The sequence below is a fragment of the Mastomys coucha genome, unplaced genomic scaffold, assembly GCF_008632895.1.
Source record: "Mastomys coucha isolate ucsf_1 unplaced genomic scaffold, UCSF_Mcou_1 pScaffold21, whole genome shotgun sequence".
In the NCBI taxonomy this organism is placed as follows: Eukaryota; Metazoa; Chordata; class Mammalia; order Rodentia; family Muridae; genus Mastomys; species Mastomys coucha.
In genome coordinates this window covers 107831929-107848487 of record NW_022196904.1, presented here as the reverse complement: position 1 = coordinate 107848487, position 16559 = coordinate 107831929, and the positions used below count along the sequence as shown (strand labels likewise).

Sequence of the window (16559 nt, the reverse complement as noted above, 5' to 3'; positions counted from 1 at the left end):
GTGCAGCTGTGTGGTATATGCCAGGCTTGGCACCTGCCTGTGCAGCTGTGTGGTATATGCCAGGCTTGGCACCTGTCTGTGCAGCTGGGTGGTATATGCCAGGAATTGAACTCAGGCACTTATAACTTGCATAGGAAGCACTCTTATTCCCTGAGCCATGTCACCAGTCCCCCCTAAAGATGTGCTGTATAAGTTTGCAGTCCAAGACTCCACTGTAGTCATTTCATTTTTTTTATCATATCCAATGCTGTGCTCAATTTAATAAACAGCTACATCACACTGAATCTACTCCAACCAGCAGCAAGGTAAGAAGCAGCACAGGACCAGATGGCTCAGTGGGTAAAATGCTTGCTGCACATGAATGAGAACCAAAGATCAGATCCCCAGGACACTGGCAGCTCAGTGGCCAGTCAGTCTAGCTCAGGGAGTGAGGGAAGGAGAGAAGGAAAGAGAAGAGGGGAGGATTCCGGAGAGGTGACAGAGAGGTTGTCTGACTTCTCATTGCAGTAAGAGTACAGGAAGAACAGCAGCCTGGGAGAGCGCTCCGTGCTCCAGCCTCAGCCTCACTCCACCCAGCTGCACCGCACTCCGTGCTCCAGCCTCACCCTCACTGCACCCAGCTGCACATCGCTCCGTGCTCCAGCCTCACCCTCACTGCACCCAGCTGCCCCTGGACTCTGCTTAACACCACAGAGGGAAGGACAGATCCTAAAGAGAACACAGAGCCAGTGAGCAGACAGTAAGAATCTGAAGCAGCTTAGCCTTCATAACCTAAGGCCAGTAGATATCTGTTTCCCAGAAAAACAGTGGTGAGGGGAGTGCTAACACTTCCAGGAGCTGTGCTGAGTGAGCCTTCATTCTGTCTACCAGGAGAGACAGGAGCCCTCACTTGGGCTCACCTAAGGTGTCCTCTGTCACTTGATAGCTGGGTGAAGCCAGGTAAAAATGAATCTCCCTGAGTTCTCAGACCTTCCTCCAAGAGGGGTGGAAAGAAAGGGGTTTAGTTTAGAAAGTTCTTCACAGGATGGAATTAGCTGAGGAATGCCAAGCACTTTGGTCAGTACTGATGGGCTGCCAACAGTGAGTCAAGGCAAGGACAGCGCCTCTCACTGCCTGGTTACTCCCCCTTCTCCTTCTTCAATTTTATCTGTTTGAGGTGCATGCGTGCACATGTGCATGTGTGCATGCGTGCGTGTGCGTGTGTGTGCGTGTGTGTAGCAGACAGCTTCACGTGTCATTCCCCTGCAGGTGGTTTCTACCTTGTTTTAAGAGTCTCTCATTGGGACCTTACCTATTTGGCAAGGCAAGTTGGCTAGACGAGTACGTGCCTTCATGCCTGGATTTTATATAGGTGCTAGGGGATCGAACTCTGGTCCTCATGCTTACTCAGCAAGCATTTTATTGGCTGAGACATCTCAGCAGTCCCTATATTTCCAATGGCTACTACAGCAGTAGGCAAAACAAAGGGGAAAGTCTTCCCTGCAATGATTTGACAGGCATTGCTGTCACACATCTGTTCTTTTTGATTTACAGTCTACCGCAGAAAAGCTACATGGTAGTGAAAACCCTGTTCACTGTGGCCGGGCTGGGTGTAGAGTATCAAAATAGGGGAAAGCATCGAAGTGCCTCAGTTTGAAAGCACAAGGCCCATACGGCAAGATTCCCTGTTTCCTACAATACAATGCGGAGACGACCCATTGCACCTTTATGTGGGTCAAAGAGATGACACTCCTGCCCCCTTCTATGCCCCAGGACCTCTAATGATGGCTGACTTAGGAGGAAGTCCAATGTTGGGGCTTGGCTTTGCTGAGTGGCCACGGAAGCTAAGAGCCAGAGTAGAACTGCTCAGGATCCAGCAGGTGCTTGATGAAGACAGAGAAGCCTCTAGAGATCAATGAGGTATTGCTTGTGTCTTAGGGTTTCACTGCTGTGAACAGATACCGTAACCAAGGCAACTCTTATAAAGGACAACATTTAATTGGAGGTGGCTTACAGGATCAGAGGTTCAGTCCATTATCATCAAGGTGGGAGCATGGCAGCATCCAGGCAGGCAAGGTGCAGGAGGAGCTGAGAGTTCTACATCCTCATCTGAAGGCTGCTAGCAGAATACTGGCTTCCAGACAGCTAGGATAAGGGTCTTATAACCCATGCCCACAGTGACATACCTACTCCAACAGGGCCACACCTTCTAATTGTGCCGGAGCATATACAAACAATCACAGCTTGACAGGTGTAATAAGATTCTCTTTTTCTTTTCCCATGAAGTTATCAAATAAATGAGTTGGTTCTCCCTGCCTCCATCCCTCCTTGGACTAGGGCTCAGTGCTGAGTCACACCAGGCACATGAAACAAGAGGGAGGTCACATCTAAGATGCACATATTGCACAGGACACTAAGTTGATATGGAGTTAGTATTTATTATCTCTGCAGATTTGGGTCTGCATTGAACACTGAATGGACTGCCTTGTTTCATCATCATCAGAATCCCTTGGGCAACACTGTGATTGTCCTCAGTTCACACACATAGAAACTGTGGTGACTTAGAAGACAAAAGCCACCAGCTTCCTAGAGATTCACTTCAGAGTCTATGAGACAGAGCAGTCTCAACAGCCATAGTGCTTTTCGTCCTGTTGTGTGCTGGGGTTTGAACCCCAGAGCCTTGTACCTGCTCAGCAAGAGCTATACTGCTGACCTGTACTCTCAGCCCTTTTTAAATTTCTTTTTTGAAACATCTTCATCCCAAGATGACAAGACCAGTCCTCGCCTTGTCCTGAGAAGTTGAGACAGCAGATGTGAAGTACCATACCTGTTAGAGGTAGACTTCAAAACTATGGAACTATGACAACAGAGATTTGCTCTTCACCAAGGCCTGATTTACTGACTATTGCTGGCCACTGAGCTTTCTTCCTCTCCTGACTGAAACTCAGGAACAAATGTCTTGCTCCCACGCCTGTCTAGGACTTCTCTCTGAGGAATAAGTCCAGCTGAATGGCCTTCCAAAAAGAAGGTGTTGGCCATGGATGTAGTAACAACTGCGCATCGTTGACATCCAACTCTGTTGTGTACACTCGTGGAGGACCAACTCTGTGCTCACCATGGGCTGGGTAGAGTAGTACTAAACAATGAGAAGTATAAAACCAAGATAGGGAATCTGTCCTCAGGACACTGAAAATAGCTAGGGAAGCAGGCATGTATAAAATTAAATGTATGTGGGTTAAGAATGTCTTAATTAAAGCTCTCTGAATTTACCATAGAATAAAAAACAGATGAGTTCCCTGAGATCTGAGAGTTGGGATCAGTTGCCTCTCCTTTGGCCTCCAGGGAACTGGGAGCCTGGGAGATGTGTCCCGCAGCTGAGTCTGAAAAACAAGTAGCACTTAAATATGTAGAAGAGATGAGCACAAGGAGTGCTTTCTAAAATAAGGAGGAGCAAATGCACAGAGGCCCTGAAGCAGGGAGGCTGGTACTGGGTGGGGGTCTGTTTGGCTTGGGGGCGGGGAATTGCCTAGGAAAGAGAGCCAGAGATGGAGGGAGGGGAGAAAGGAAGGAGGGTTGGAGAGGGCCTTGAGAGGCAGGTTAGAGGCTCTTGGCTTCATCATATGGATATGCCATTGTTAAATGGTATGGTAGTCCACTTGTCCAAGGTGGTCCCTGTGATGGTGCTCTTGGGAGAGCAGGGTCTAATGGGAAGTCGGGTCACTGGGTGTGTCATCAAAGGGGACTGTGGAGCTCCAACACCTTCTCTCCTCTCTCTAACTTGTGTTGTGAGTGGTTTCACTCTGCCATCTACTGCCGCTATGCTGAGCTGCCTGGCACAAAGCAACAGTGAGCTGATCCTGCAGGGGGAACCTCCAACACTGAGCCAAAAACGAACTCACCTTTCCTCTTTACTAGTTGATTATCTCAGGTATTTCACTACAGTGACAGAAAGCTAAGGCATTATGCTATGCCAACTCCTACCAGTAGGGTAGGGAAACCACTCCATGGGTAGAGCACAGCCTAGCATGCATAAAACTCTGGCTTTTAGCAATGCTTAAAATCAGACATGGTAGCACAGTGGCCACTGCCATCTCCATGAGAGCAGCTGAAACCACCCACAGGGCAGCCTCAAGGACGGGCTTGTTGTTTCTTCACAGAAGGAGGGGTACGGAAGGGCCATCAGACCCTCACCTGAGATTCCAGCCACTCCTTCCAATACTTTCCCCTCCCAAACTACAGGTGCTAATATATATAATGTGTGGAGGGGTAACTGAAAGGGAGACACTGTCTATACAGCTATGGAGAAGTTGCCATCCATGTTGGGGTAACATGTTGAAGTGATGTGGCTGCTTTGGGGTCACCCACGCTCCTGTTAGTAACTCCTTATCCATATTCTTTGAGTAAAGTCAATAAACATTGGTTGGTCAAGCTGGACTTTGGTGAAATAGTTACATTGAATGATCATTGGTTCCCTGTCTGGGGTAAGCAGAGTACTTGTGTTGCCCCAGGGAAAGATCACTAAACAGTGGGGGACATTCAAAAGTCTAGATTTCAAACCTGTGTGGGAAACAGCCCTCCGAGTCATCCTGTGAGAAGCAGACAAGAAGAGCCCTGAGGGGCTCTGTGCAGACTGTCACAGGGCCAGCTAGTGGACTTAAGTCACTCTGGTACAATAATAAATGTGTTTACTGATGCCTATCAGACCTTTCCCAGAGAGGTTAGCACAGATGCTGGAGGTAAAGGCATAGAATTTCCATACCAGCTGAGGAGATGAGGCAGGAAGATCAGGAATTAAAGATAGATTAGGGCTTTGAAGATAGCCTGGGGTACATAAGATCCTGTTTTAAAAACAAACAAGCAAACAACAAAATAAACAAAAAACAACAAAATATAACAACCTGCCCTAAAACCTCCAAACCTAACCAACCAATCAAAGAGTTAGCAAAAAATGGAGGAAGGAGAGACCAGAGGAGCAGGATCAATCCAGAAGCAAGTAAGAAGTAAGCACAATTTACTGCTAGCTGTAATTGTCAACTTGACACAACCCAGAATCACCTCAAATCAGTCTTAATAAGGAATTATCTATACCAGATTGGGCAGTGGGCATGTCTGTGGAAGACTGCCTTCCTTCACTGTTAATTGATGAAGACCTAGCCCACTGTGGGCAACACCATTCCCTAAGCAGGAGCTCCTCAACAGTATGAGAGAAAAAAGCTAGCTGGAAGCAAGAGGGCCTGGATGCATTGGTTTCTCTGCTGTGGGTGTGGTTAAAAAAAAAAACTGTTTCAAGCTCCTGTATTGTGATTTCTCTGTTGTGATGGACTAGAACCTGGGATCATAAACCAAATAAACCTTTTCCTTCCCTATGTTGCATTTTGTCAGGGTATTGTCACAGCAACAGAAATGAAAGTAGGACACAAAGTGTTAAACAGCACTTACAACAAATGGAACAGAAGAACTAAGACCTGCTTGATGCTTAATTGCCCAGGAAAAGGGTGGGCAAGATGGCCAGGTGGCAGAGAACCTCTCAGGGGCCCAGGTGGCCAGAGAGTTGGCAGTGCATGTGCATTTATATAGTACTAGATGCTGTGGTAGGGCAGGGGGCCCATACTCGGGCTTCCTTGGCAAAGGGGTCATTTTTGAGAATAGCAACCCAATGATAATGGCCTGCCATCAGACTGAAATGAAAGACCAAGAACTAAAAATGTGGACAACCCAACAAACTGACCTCAAAACATTTTTCTCTCTTGGCTTGGTGAAGCAGGTTGGCCATTCCAGGGAGCAGAACTGGAAAGATGAACATTTCCAGATAATCTCTGGGAGAACCTGAAACAAGAATATTCCCCCTCTCATAGTGTCCCATGCTAGAGCAACCCGTGACCCCAAACCATTGCCCGGACTCTTGTCTGTAGGCCCTGAAGTGGGTCGCACAGTAAGAAAGAAAAAGAAAAAAAAAAAAAAGAATATTCCTACTGAAAACAGCAAAAGATCTAGGTTCATCTGATAAAAATATTTATTGCTTAAAAGAAAGAAAGGGAAAAGAAAAAAGGAGGGAGGGGAGGGAGGGACAGAAGGAGGGAGATTGAGGAAAAGAAGGGGAGGGGAGGGGTGACAGAGAGGGAGAGAGAGTGAGACTGACAGAGATAGAGCCTGAGATTTTGATGTTGATTTCATCTGGGCTCATGCTGTAGTATCTCAGTTGGCAGAGCGCTTGCCTAGCATTTAGGAAGCCTTAGCTTCCATCTCCAGCCTCCAGTAAACTGGGTGTGAAGGTGCAGGCCTACAACCATAGCACTCAGATCAAAAGGCAGTCACATACAGAGGCTAGTGTCTGCAGGAGAATGTGAGCATGAGAAATGTGACAGGAACTAAGGCTAGAGAGGAGCTGGGACGGGGGTTCAGCAGATGGGACCTTGCAGCCACATTAACAGTGGTAGTGTCTGACCAGGGCCCAGAGCAGAGGACACAAAACAAATAAGGGAAGGAACAGAGGGGAGGCCAGATGAGCAGAGGCGCAGGTGGATCTGCAGGCTGGACCTGGAGACCTGGTCGCAGGACACTCTCTCCTACTCTGTAGATCACTTTACCCCTCCTACCTCTAGCTTTGTATTTAATAAAAAATCACAGTGCTTGCTAGCATTCTCTCTGCTACATGTTATCCTTGGAAAGAAGTCAGCAAATCCACAACATTCCTCTTAGAAATGAGGATAATGGGGAAGATAGTTTAGCTTGGGACCTGAGTTCAACTCCCAGAACCAATGTGACCAAAGCCAGGTGTAGTGCTGTGGGCCTGTGATCCCAGTGCTAGGGAGGGGAACCCCTGGGGCTCCCTGGCCAGCCAGCTTATCCCATTTTGGGAGTTTCAGGCCTGTCTCAAAAGACAAAACAAAACAAAGAGTTACAACATAGACTACTATGTGGTGTCCCCTGATATGTCTGACCCCCAACTCTACCCTGTAAGTGTGTATCTTCACCCCAAGCTGCAGAAGATGAGGATTGCCTCCATACTTACATGTCTTGGGCTCGACTGTTTCTGCCTTCTTGGGAGGACAGGGCACAGGAGACACCACTGGGAACTGGTGCATTGGGAGGTAATGCTCCATGTTGAAGCCATGAGGAACCAGTTCCTCCAAGGGCGTGACCTGCAGGGGTCGGGGTGAGGCGGTAAGTTCTGAAACAACTCTGTAATTGGATTTTCTTTTCTTTAGAATTTTAAGATTCAACTTATTCATTTGGGGTGGGGCATAGACTCATGCCATAGCACACATGTGGAGGTCAGAGGACATGTGGAAGCTGGTTCTCTACTTCACCATTTGATTCAGCTTGCAAGACTTAGCAGCAAGCCACCTTTACCCACAGAGCCATCTTGCCAGCCCTTGGTTTTCTATTCTTCTTCTTCTTCTTCTTCTTCTTCTTCTTATTATTATTATTATTATTATTATTATTATTATTATTGCTTTTTAAAGACAGGGTTTATCTGAATAACCCTGGCTGTCCTGGAACTTGATCTGTAGACCAGAGTGGCCTTGAACTCAGAGATCAGCCTGCCTCTGCTTCCCAAGTGCTGGGAATAAGGCATGTGCCACCATGCCTGATTTATTTTTATAATCTTACTAGGGAATGAACTTCTATGTCAAATGCATAGGTTGGGGAACATTCTGAATACAAATGTTCATTTCCCTTCCCTTTTGAGATATTTTTAAACGAGGGAAAAGGTTGGGCATTTTGCTCAGTGGTAGAGTACTTGCTTAGCAAGCATAAGGCCTTGAGTTTGTCCTAAGGTCTTAGGATGAAAAAGACAAAATTAAATGACAGTGAAGTTAGAAACCCTTGGTGGGGTTAGAGGGACTGCAGGGAGACCATCTGTGGATGAGACATTGGCCAACAGACCAGAAAAAAACCCAGACAAATAAACAAACAGGAGTGATTACTGCTCTTGCCCTGCAAGTATAAAGGGCAGAATTCAGAACCCATGTCAACACCAGGTGGCTATGGCAGCCCACCGGTAACTCCAGCCTCTGAAGGAGGAGACAGGATGCCCAGAACAAGTGAGCAAGTGGGCTAGCAGGTCTGCATCAATGAGCTCTGGGCTTGATTGAGATACCCTCCTCAATGAAAAATTTGCAAGAATGATGAGAGGATGATCCCTGACACCAACCCCAGGCCTCCACCCACTGTGCACCACATTCATTACCCATACATAAACAGGGATGAAGCCAGTGTGGATGATCAAGAGACAAAGTGAGGGAAACCACTGAAGGAAGCAGCCCTAGAGGGCACAGGGCCTTCTTCCCAGCAGAATTCCAAAGGGCTTGGCACTCAGACTTGCTGGGTATGGCAGGGATGAGAGGGAGAAAGGCAATGCCACTTAGAGGGCCAAGTGAAACATGGCTGCTGCCTACATTTCCCCATGAGCTGTTGTTCCTTCTTGACATTCGAGAAGTATCCCTTCACACCAGCATGTCCTCTTGGCTCCCCAACCTCCCCAATGGCTCTTCTGTAAACAGATAAAACAAAGGTTGGCAAGGAGAATTCTGGTGGACACCTGAACACTCACTTCTTATTAAGAGTACTACTGCACAACACTAAGATATGGACCCTGTTCCTGGCCACCCTGAGGAAATCTTCCAGAGGCAACCACTCCACTGAGCATCTGAGTAATGGCTTTTTAATTCATAGAAGAGATTCATCCAGAAAACCATGTACAAAGCAGTACAAGGAAAGCACACCAGGTGTGATGGTTACTTTTAGATGCCAATTTAAAATTTAGAATGGACTAAGACACTCTCTCCTAGAGTTACATTCCCTTCTTTTGTACCTGGCTTAGACAATGAGACTCCTTGTCATAGTGTTTGACCCTGGAACTTGCACCTATGGCCCTATGAGTCTTGGACCTTGGCATTTGGACTGAGAGCTGCACCACCAGCTTTCCCATTTCTGATGCCTTCAGCCCAGGAGTAAACAACACTACTGGCTGGCTTTCTGGTTCTCCAGCTTGCAGTCAGCCTGCTGTGGGCTTGTGCAGCTTTAGTAATGTGTGTGAGGTAATTCATTAATGACATTCCTGCCATCCATCTATGATCAATTAACTATCATATATCTTTATCATCTATCTATCTATCTATCTATCTATCTATCTATCTATCTATCTATCTATCTACCCTCTCATATACCCAATCATCTCCTATTGGTTCTGATGCTCTGTACAGCCCTAAGGTACTTGGCTGTACAGAAAAATACTCTCTGGCTCCCATTTAAAATTGTATACAACCAAAGCTCTCTACATAGATCCAGAAATCAACAGCATAAAAACCAAAGATTAAGAATTACAGCCATGGATGGGCATAGTGGTATACACCTGTAATCCCACCTAGCACCTGGAAGGCAGAGTAAAGAGGATGACCACAAGATCTTGTCTCAAAACAAACAAGCAAACTAAAAAAAAAACCAAACAAACAAAAAGGCAAGCAAGATGATGGTGCACACCTAGCACTAGCACTCTGGAGACTGAGGCAGGAGACTCAAGAGTTTAAGGTCATCTGAACTACATATGGAGTTCCAGGGCCAGCCTGGTCCCATCTACATAGTGAAACCCTGTCTAACAAACTAAAACTAAAACCAATAAACAGAACAACTAACCTTAGAAAAGTAATTCTTTTCTAGGAAAGAGAACGACAATTAGCACCTGCAGAGAAGTTTGTGTAAGAATTGCACCCACAAAGCAAGAACAAGATGTTAGCAAAAAGGAACAGTCATAGAACAAGAGTTTTAAATGGAAGAATCTTTCAAAGGCTACTACAATAATGAAGATTACCCAGAATACACAGAATTCCATGTGACCTTGTTCAAGTCCCTTTACTTCTCAAGTCTTAAAAAAAAAAAAAAAAAAAAAGTTAAAGCTATCAAATGTATGCAATTCCGAGGTATATTTCCAAAGGGATTCCCTTCCTGGTTGCTGGTCCTCTCTGAGCACAGTGAAACGCACTCTATACCACAACTGCCACTACATAGATCTGCAGTGTGATCCATTGTAAACATCTTTTACAGCGCTCACAAGGAGCGCATGTCCCATTTAATACAAGCTATCCCTGAGGCTCAAAATGCATACAGGATGTTCTTTTAAAGCCATTCCATTTTCAGAAGAACCATGTCTCTTGGGTTCTAGCTCCCATCTCCCCTTTCTCCCACCCAAGCCAGGATGTGACCCTTTGGGCTATTTGTGCCACTCTCACTGAGGTCTGGGCAACACTCACCGAGCTCCCTGTAACTGCAGCTTCCTGCTTCACTTTATATCCTTCTGGAAAGGTAGGCAGCTCGGCTTCATACTCTAAAGAGAAGGGGGAAATGTTCAATTCCACACTTCGCTGATGTTTGTGGCATAATTCCCTTCTTGGAATAAAACACTCTTAAGCTTTATTTCTGTTGGTAGTTTACAAAACAAACAACTGTTCATTGTAGGTTATTGCTTTCAATTTACTTATTCTCTTTGGCACAATACTAGGATGGAACACAGGGTTCTGTGGGTAAGTGCTCTCTTACTGAGCTATTTCTCCAGCCCTAGCAGGTTGTTTTGTTTTGTTTTTTTGTTTTTTTTTTTTATTCAAAATGAGTAGTATGTTTGGTTCCTTGCATGAAAGTGAAGGCTTTATGTTAGAGTCTCAGACTTCCCCAGATGCTACAAGTTCAGACTCTGTCCAAACGTTATGGTAACTACATGGACTAAGCAGAAGAAGTCAATATCAAAGAAGATCCCAATAGTGGTGGTGAAAATGAGAATGACCGTTTTAGGGTTTGTATTGCTGCGACTAAACTCCACGACCAACAAGCAAGTTGGGGAGAAAAGGGTTCATTTGGTTTATACTTCCATATCATTGTTCATCATTGAAGGAAGTCAGGACAGGAACTCAAATCAGGGTAGGAACATGGAGGCAGCAGTCACAGAGGTGTGCTACTTAGTGGCTTGCTCCTCATGACTTGTTCAGTCTGCTTTCTTATCCCAGGACCACCAGCCCAAGGATGGCAGCACCCACAGTGTACTGGGCCCTTCCCCATCATTCACTAATTAAGACAATGCCTTACAGCCTGATCTTACGGAGGCACTTTCTCAGCTGAGATTCCCTCCTTTGAAATGACTCTAGTTTGTGTGTCTAGTTAACATAAGACCAGCCAGCACAATTGAACCATTGTCAACTTGACACACAAACATATCACTATTAAGCCAAAACTTCTTTGTCTTATTCATCCCCAAGATCTCTTTAAAAGGACCACAGTCTTTTTTTTTCTTTTCTGAGACAGGATTTCTCTGTATAGCTCTGGCTGTCCTGGAACTCACTCTGTAGACCAGGCTGGCCTCAAACTCAGAAATCCGCCTGCAAGAACCACAGTCTTTATGAACTCAAATACATTAAAATTTCATTCCCTTTAAACATTCAATCTCTAAAATCCAAATCTTTTAAAATTTCAGCTTTTAGCTGGGGGCTCTTGTAAAAATCAAAATTAAACTAAATTAAATACTTTCTTCAAATGGTAAGTACCAGGGCACAGTCATGTTCCAGGATATTTGAACCTTTTCAAGTTAGGGCATGACTCAGCCCTTGGCACATATCTTTAATCCCTCTAGCTGGAATACAGTCACTCTTAGTACTCACTGTAATCCCAAACAATGAAAGTAAAATTAGTTTGTGAAGGAAGCACCCATTTTTGAAAGCAATGTCTAATTGAGTGGCAGAAAAAGTGACAAATCTGAGAAAGATTTGACAGAATAGGATGCACCCAACTCTTACGAGGAGAGAGGGGAAAGGGAAGCTACTCAAGGGAGAGAGAAACAGTACAGGAGGGGCACAGTACAGAACAGGGTACAGTAGAGTCTGCGGAGAGCAGTGTACAGGAGGGGCACAGTACAGAACAGGGTACAGTAGAGTCTGCGGAGAGCAGTGCACAGGAGGGACACAGTACAGAACAGGGTACAGTAGAGTCTGCGGAGAGCAGTGCACAGGAGGGACACAGTATAGAACAGGATACAGTAGAGTCTGCAGAGAGCAGTGCACAGGAGGGACACAGTACAGAACAGGGTACAGTAGAGTCTGCCGAGAGCAGTGCACAGGAGGGACACAGTACAGAACAGGATACAGTAGAGTCTACGGAGAGCAGTGTACAGGAGGGGCACAGTACAGAACAGGGTACAGTAGAGTCTGAGGAGAGCAGTGCACAGGAGGGACACAGTACAGAACAGGGTACAGTAGAGTCTGCGGAGAGCAGTGCACAGGAGGGACACAGTACAGAACAGGATACTGTAGAGTCTGCGGAGAGCAGTGCAGTAGAGTTGAGAGGGAGAGTGGAGCAGCACAGAGGAGGCAGTTTTACCAGGAGAGTTCTACAGGGACAAATTGAAGAGAGAACAAGCTAGACACCGGTAAAGACAGAACAAGCAAGAGAATGAGGAGGAGCCAGAAGATTAGAAAAGATTGCTCGAGTTAGCTTGAGGTGAAACAGAGCAATTCAGAAGCTAAGAGAAATGCCAGGTTGAAGCAGTCAGCTGGGAGAGGAGCTTGAACCAGAACAGCTGAGTTAAATCAGCTAGCTAGAGTTCAGAAAGAACCACTACTGCTGTTCATGGTGGTCATCCCACGGCACTGGCATCTCCAAAACACTGGGGTCTTTTGCTGTAACTGGTGCTGCACTTTCACCAATAGCCTGCAATAGGCTCTCATCATAGCATCAAGCCTCAACTTCTTTGAATGATCCCTAATCCTGGGCCTTCAACTACCACTGAGGCTGCACCCTCACCAATGGCCACTCCTGGCCTCTCATAGTGCCCAAGCCTCAGCTGATCTGCATGGTCCCTTTCATGCCTTCAAAGCCAGTACCAGCCGGGTGACTACCAAGTTCAGCAGCCAGTGTGAAGTACAACCTTGATCCCCTCTGAAACACAGCTTCTTTGTGCTCTCAGGAAACACTTCCCAGATTTCACCTCAGTGATGCTGGTCTCTTAATCACCAATCCTCAGCTCCAGCAGACAAGCCACAAGCAAAGCAAAGGTTTTGCTTTAGTAATCTGGTATCGTATTAATCACAGCAATTCTTGAGCCCCAGCTAACCAGAACAACAGAATCTTAAATCAAAATAGCAAGTGTCCCTGAAAGAGTCTTTAAAGTTCCCTCTAAAACGTCACAAGCCAAGCCTGCAGTGGTCTCAGCATCCATATCTTCGAAGCTCCTACAGAATAGCCTAATGAGAGCTCATCACTCAATGGCTTTTCTAGCCCCAAGGTCCAAAGACCTTCCGTAATCTTCCTCAAAACATGGGTCAGATCTGTCACAGCAATATCTCACAATCCTGGCACCAACTTGTCTTAGTTAGGGTTTCTATTGCTGTGATGAAACACCACGACCAAAAAGTAAGTTGGGGAGGAAAGGATTTATTTGGCTTATACTTCCAGATCACTGTTCATCATTGAAGGAAGTCAGGACAGGAACTCAAACCAGAACCTAGAGGTAGGAGCTGATACAATTACTAATTAAGGTGTCTTACAGCTTAATCTTATGGAGGCATTTTCTCAATTAAATTTCCTTCCTTTCAGATAACTAGCTTGTGTGTCAAGTTGACATAAGACTGGTGGGCATACCTCCATAAGCCTGAATTTTTGAATGCTTGGTCACAGTTAGTAAAACTGTTTTGGCAAGGTATGGCCTTGTTGGAGAAGGTGTGTCATGGGATAGGCTTTGAGATTTCTAAAGCTCACACCAGGCCCAGTCTCTCTTTTGAGTCCAACTTGTGCATGAAATGCAAGCTCTCAGCTACTGTTCCAGTACCATGCCTGCTGCCAGACTCCTCATCGCGATGGTCATAGACTCACCCTCTGACAGTATAAATAAGCCCCCAAGCAAATGCTTTCTTTTATAAATTGTCTTGGTCATGGTGTCTTCTCCCAGAAATAAAGCTAAGACAGCACACATGGAACAGAAATAGACTTGTAGAACATCCCACTCAAATTCTATAGGGTAGTTAGTGACAAGCACAGCTGAAGAAAGGACAGTGACGCTGCTGGGCTACAACAGTTGCTTCCCAGAAGGAATGAAGAAAAACAACAACAAAACCTGTGGTAAAAGCAAGGTTTTCAAAGTAACTGCAAGCTCATGTTGCAGCAATGAGGTAAACTTCGTTTTAGGCAAGGTGGTACTGACTGAATGACTGTATTTACTAGTTTTCTATCATTGTGATTAAAACACCATGACCAAGGCAACTTATAATAGAAAGGGTTTATTTGGTTTATAGTTCCAGTGGGCTAAGAGTATGCCATGGCATGGAGGTACCGCAGCAAGCAGCATGCATGGCAGATGGTAAGGAAGCTGAGGTCCCACATCCTGAACTTCAAGAACTGAGCAGAGAGAACATACTATGAATGGTATGGGGCTTCAAAACTTCAGAGTCCATACTTCCTTCAACAAGGTCACAGCTCTTAAACTTCCCACATACATGTCACAGTGCCCATGTATGTGGAGGTCAAGGACATCTTGCTGGAGTCAGTTCTCTCCTTCTACCATATGGGTCTCAGGGATCAAATTCAGGCCATCAATAGGCAACAGTGTCTTTACCTGCTGATCCATCTTGCTGGCCCAATCATGAGTCATTTTGATTCCTAATACGTGCTACAGAAATGTTAACAGGTTGGAGCAGTCCCCATGTATTCTACTGGGAGGAGATGAGATCTTTAGGAGGTAGGACCTCTTAAAGCATGGGAATATTCAGGTCACTTCCTCTGTTGTTTTGTTGTTGTCACTGTTGTTTCTTTGTCTGGGGTTAGGTACTAGGCACTGAACCCTGAGCCTCATACTTGCTAGGCAAGTGTTCCCTCTACCAAAGAGCCCACTTCCTCTGTTGTGCTTCCCATTCATGAGGAGTATAGTTTCACTTTGCTATGTGCTCCCACCATGATGTTCTGTGCTAAGGGCCTAAGCAACATGACTACTGGGGTTTCCATGAGAACTATGCCCCACAGGTTCATGTATCTGAACTCCTGGTTCCCAGTTGATGGTGGGTGCTGTTTGGGAAGTCTACGGATACTTTAGGAGGTACAGCCTTGCTAGAGGAAGTACATCAGGGGCAGACTCTGAAAGTTCATTACCTTGCTAAACTTCCCGTCCACCACCCTTGATAAATACAACATGATTTCTCTACTTCCTGTTTCTGCCCACATGCCTTCTCTGCCACCATTATGGACTCTAGCCTTCTGGAACCATAAGCCCAAATAAACCTCTTTCTCCTCTAAGTTAATTTGGATTAAGGTATTTTGTCACAGCAACAGAAAAATAAACAATACAATGACCAACCCATCATGAATTAAAACTCTCAAAATGGTGAGGCACAAGAAATCCTTTGTCTGTTAGACAATCACCTCTGATATTTATTACTAGACAGAATGTTCACCAGCACACCCTCCCTTCATGACGTAAACATGTGCTCCCGGATGTTCTTAAGGTGCCTAAATTCAAACAGCACCAAATATTTCATCCATTATATTCTTTCCTATTCTTAATACCTCTTTCAAGTTGACCTCATAATTTAGAAATAGTAAGAAATTAACAGCAGTGACAGCAAAGCAGAGAGTTGTAACACTACATTGGGACATGTTATTTAAATCTTTGTTTACTTCTGGAATTGTTTATTAAATAATTTTGGACTACACCTATCAATGACTAACTAAAAAAAAAAAAAAAAAAAAAAAAAACAAACAAACAAACAAAAAAAAAAACAAATTAGACAGTGAAACCTCAAATAAAGGGACACTAATATACCACACATTCAGGGATTCCAAACAGTATAAAGGCTAGGTAGGCATGGTGACACACACCTGCAATCAGAACACTTGAGCAACTGAAGCAAAAGGCTCAAGAGTTGGAAGCCAGGGACTAGAAAGATGATTTAGTGGTTAAGAGCACTGAATGCTCTGGAAGGTTCAATTTTGAACCTGCCCATAGCTGTTGGAACATGGTCTAAGAATGGAGTCATGTGAGATTTCTGAATGCTTATGAGAAAACTCTAAGAAATCAGGACAAGAATCTTGTGACCTTAGTTTCTTCAAAAACACGGACCTGTTCTTGAATTATGTTTTTATGCCCCTCCCTGGTTTAGCGGATAGGAGAGAGGTTACTTCCGATTATTCATTATAACTGGCTGTTATTTGTTTATACGCTCTATGGAAAAACATGCTTCTGCTAAGTGCAGCTTGTCCACCATGTATGGTTTGCCTTGTGTACTTGACTCATGTCACTTCTCTTAACCCTTAGTGTATAAACTGTCTGATGCTCTGAATAAAGCTAGCTATCGCATGAGACTTTAGTCCCTCATTTATTGGCTCCATTCTCCCAGGTCCTGCCATATCTAGAGTGGTAAACAATGACCATCTGTAACTCCAGTTCTGACACCCCCTTCTGGCCTCAGTGGGAATCAGGCACACAAGTATACAAGACAGGCAGACATATATACAGACAAAACAATTATACATATAACATTTTTAAAAATTAATTTATAAAAAAGAGTTGGAGGCCAGCCTAGGCTACATAGTAAAACCCTTTCTCAAAA

General features: G+C 45.0%; 1 protein-coding gene across 4 annotated transcripts in view; it reads right to left on the bottom strand.

Moving 5' to 3' along the window:
- The window catches only part of Iqck (IQ motif containing K), a 125563-nt gene that overhangs the window by 100120 nt on the left and 8884 nt on the right, over positions 1-16559 (bottom strand). For all 4 annotated transcript variants that reach the window (XM_031388060.1, XM_031388061.1, XM_031388062.1 and 1 more), the window contains exons 2-4: positions 10233-10306; positions 6992-7121; positions 5708-5805 (exon numbers count right to left, since the gene is read on the bottom strand). In XM_031388060.1, coding sequence (XP_031243920.1) covers positions 5708-5805; positions 6992-7121; positions 10233-10306 — 302 coding nt within the window. The remainder of the gene's footprint in view (positions 1-5707; positions 5806-6991; positions 7122-10232; positions 10307-16559) is intronic.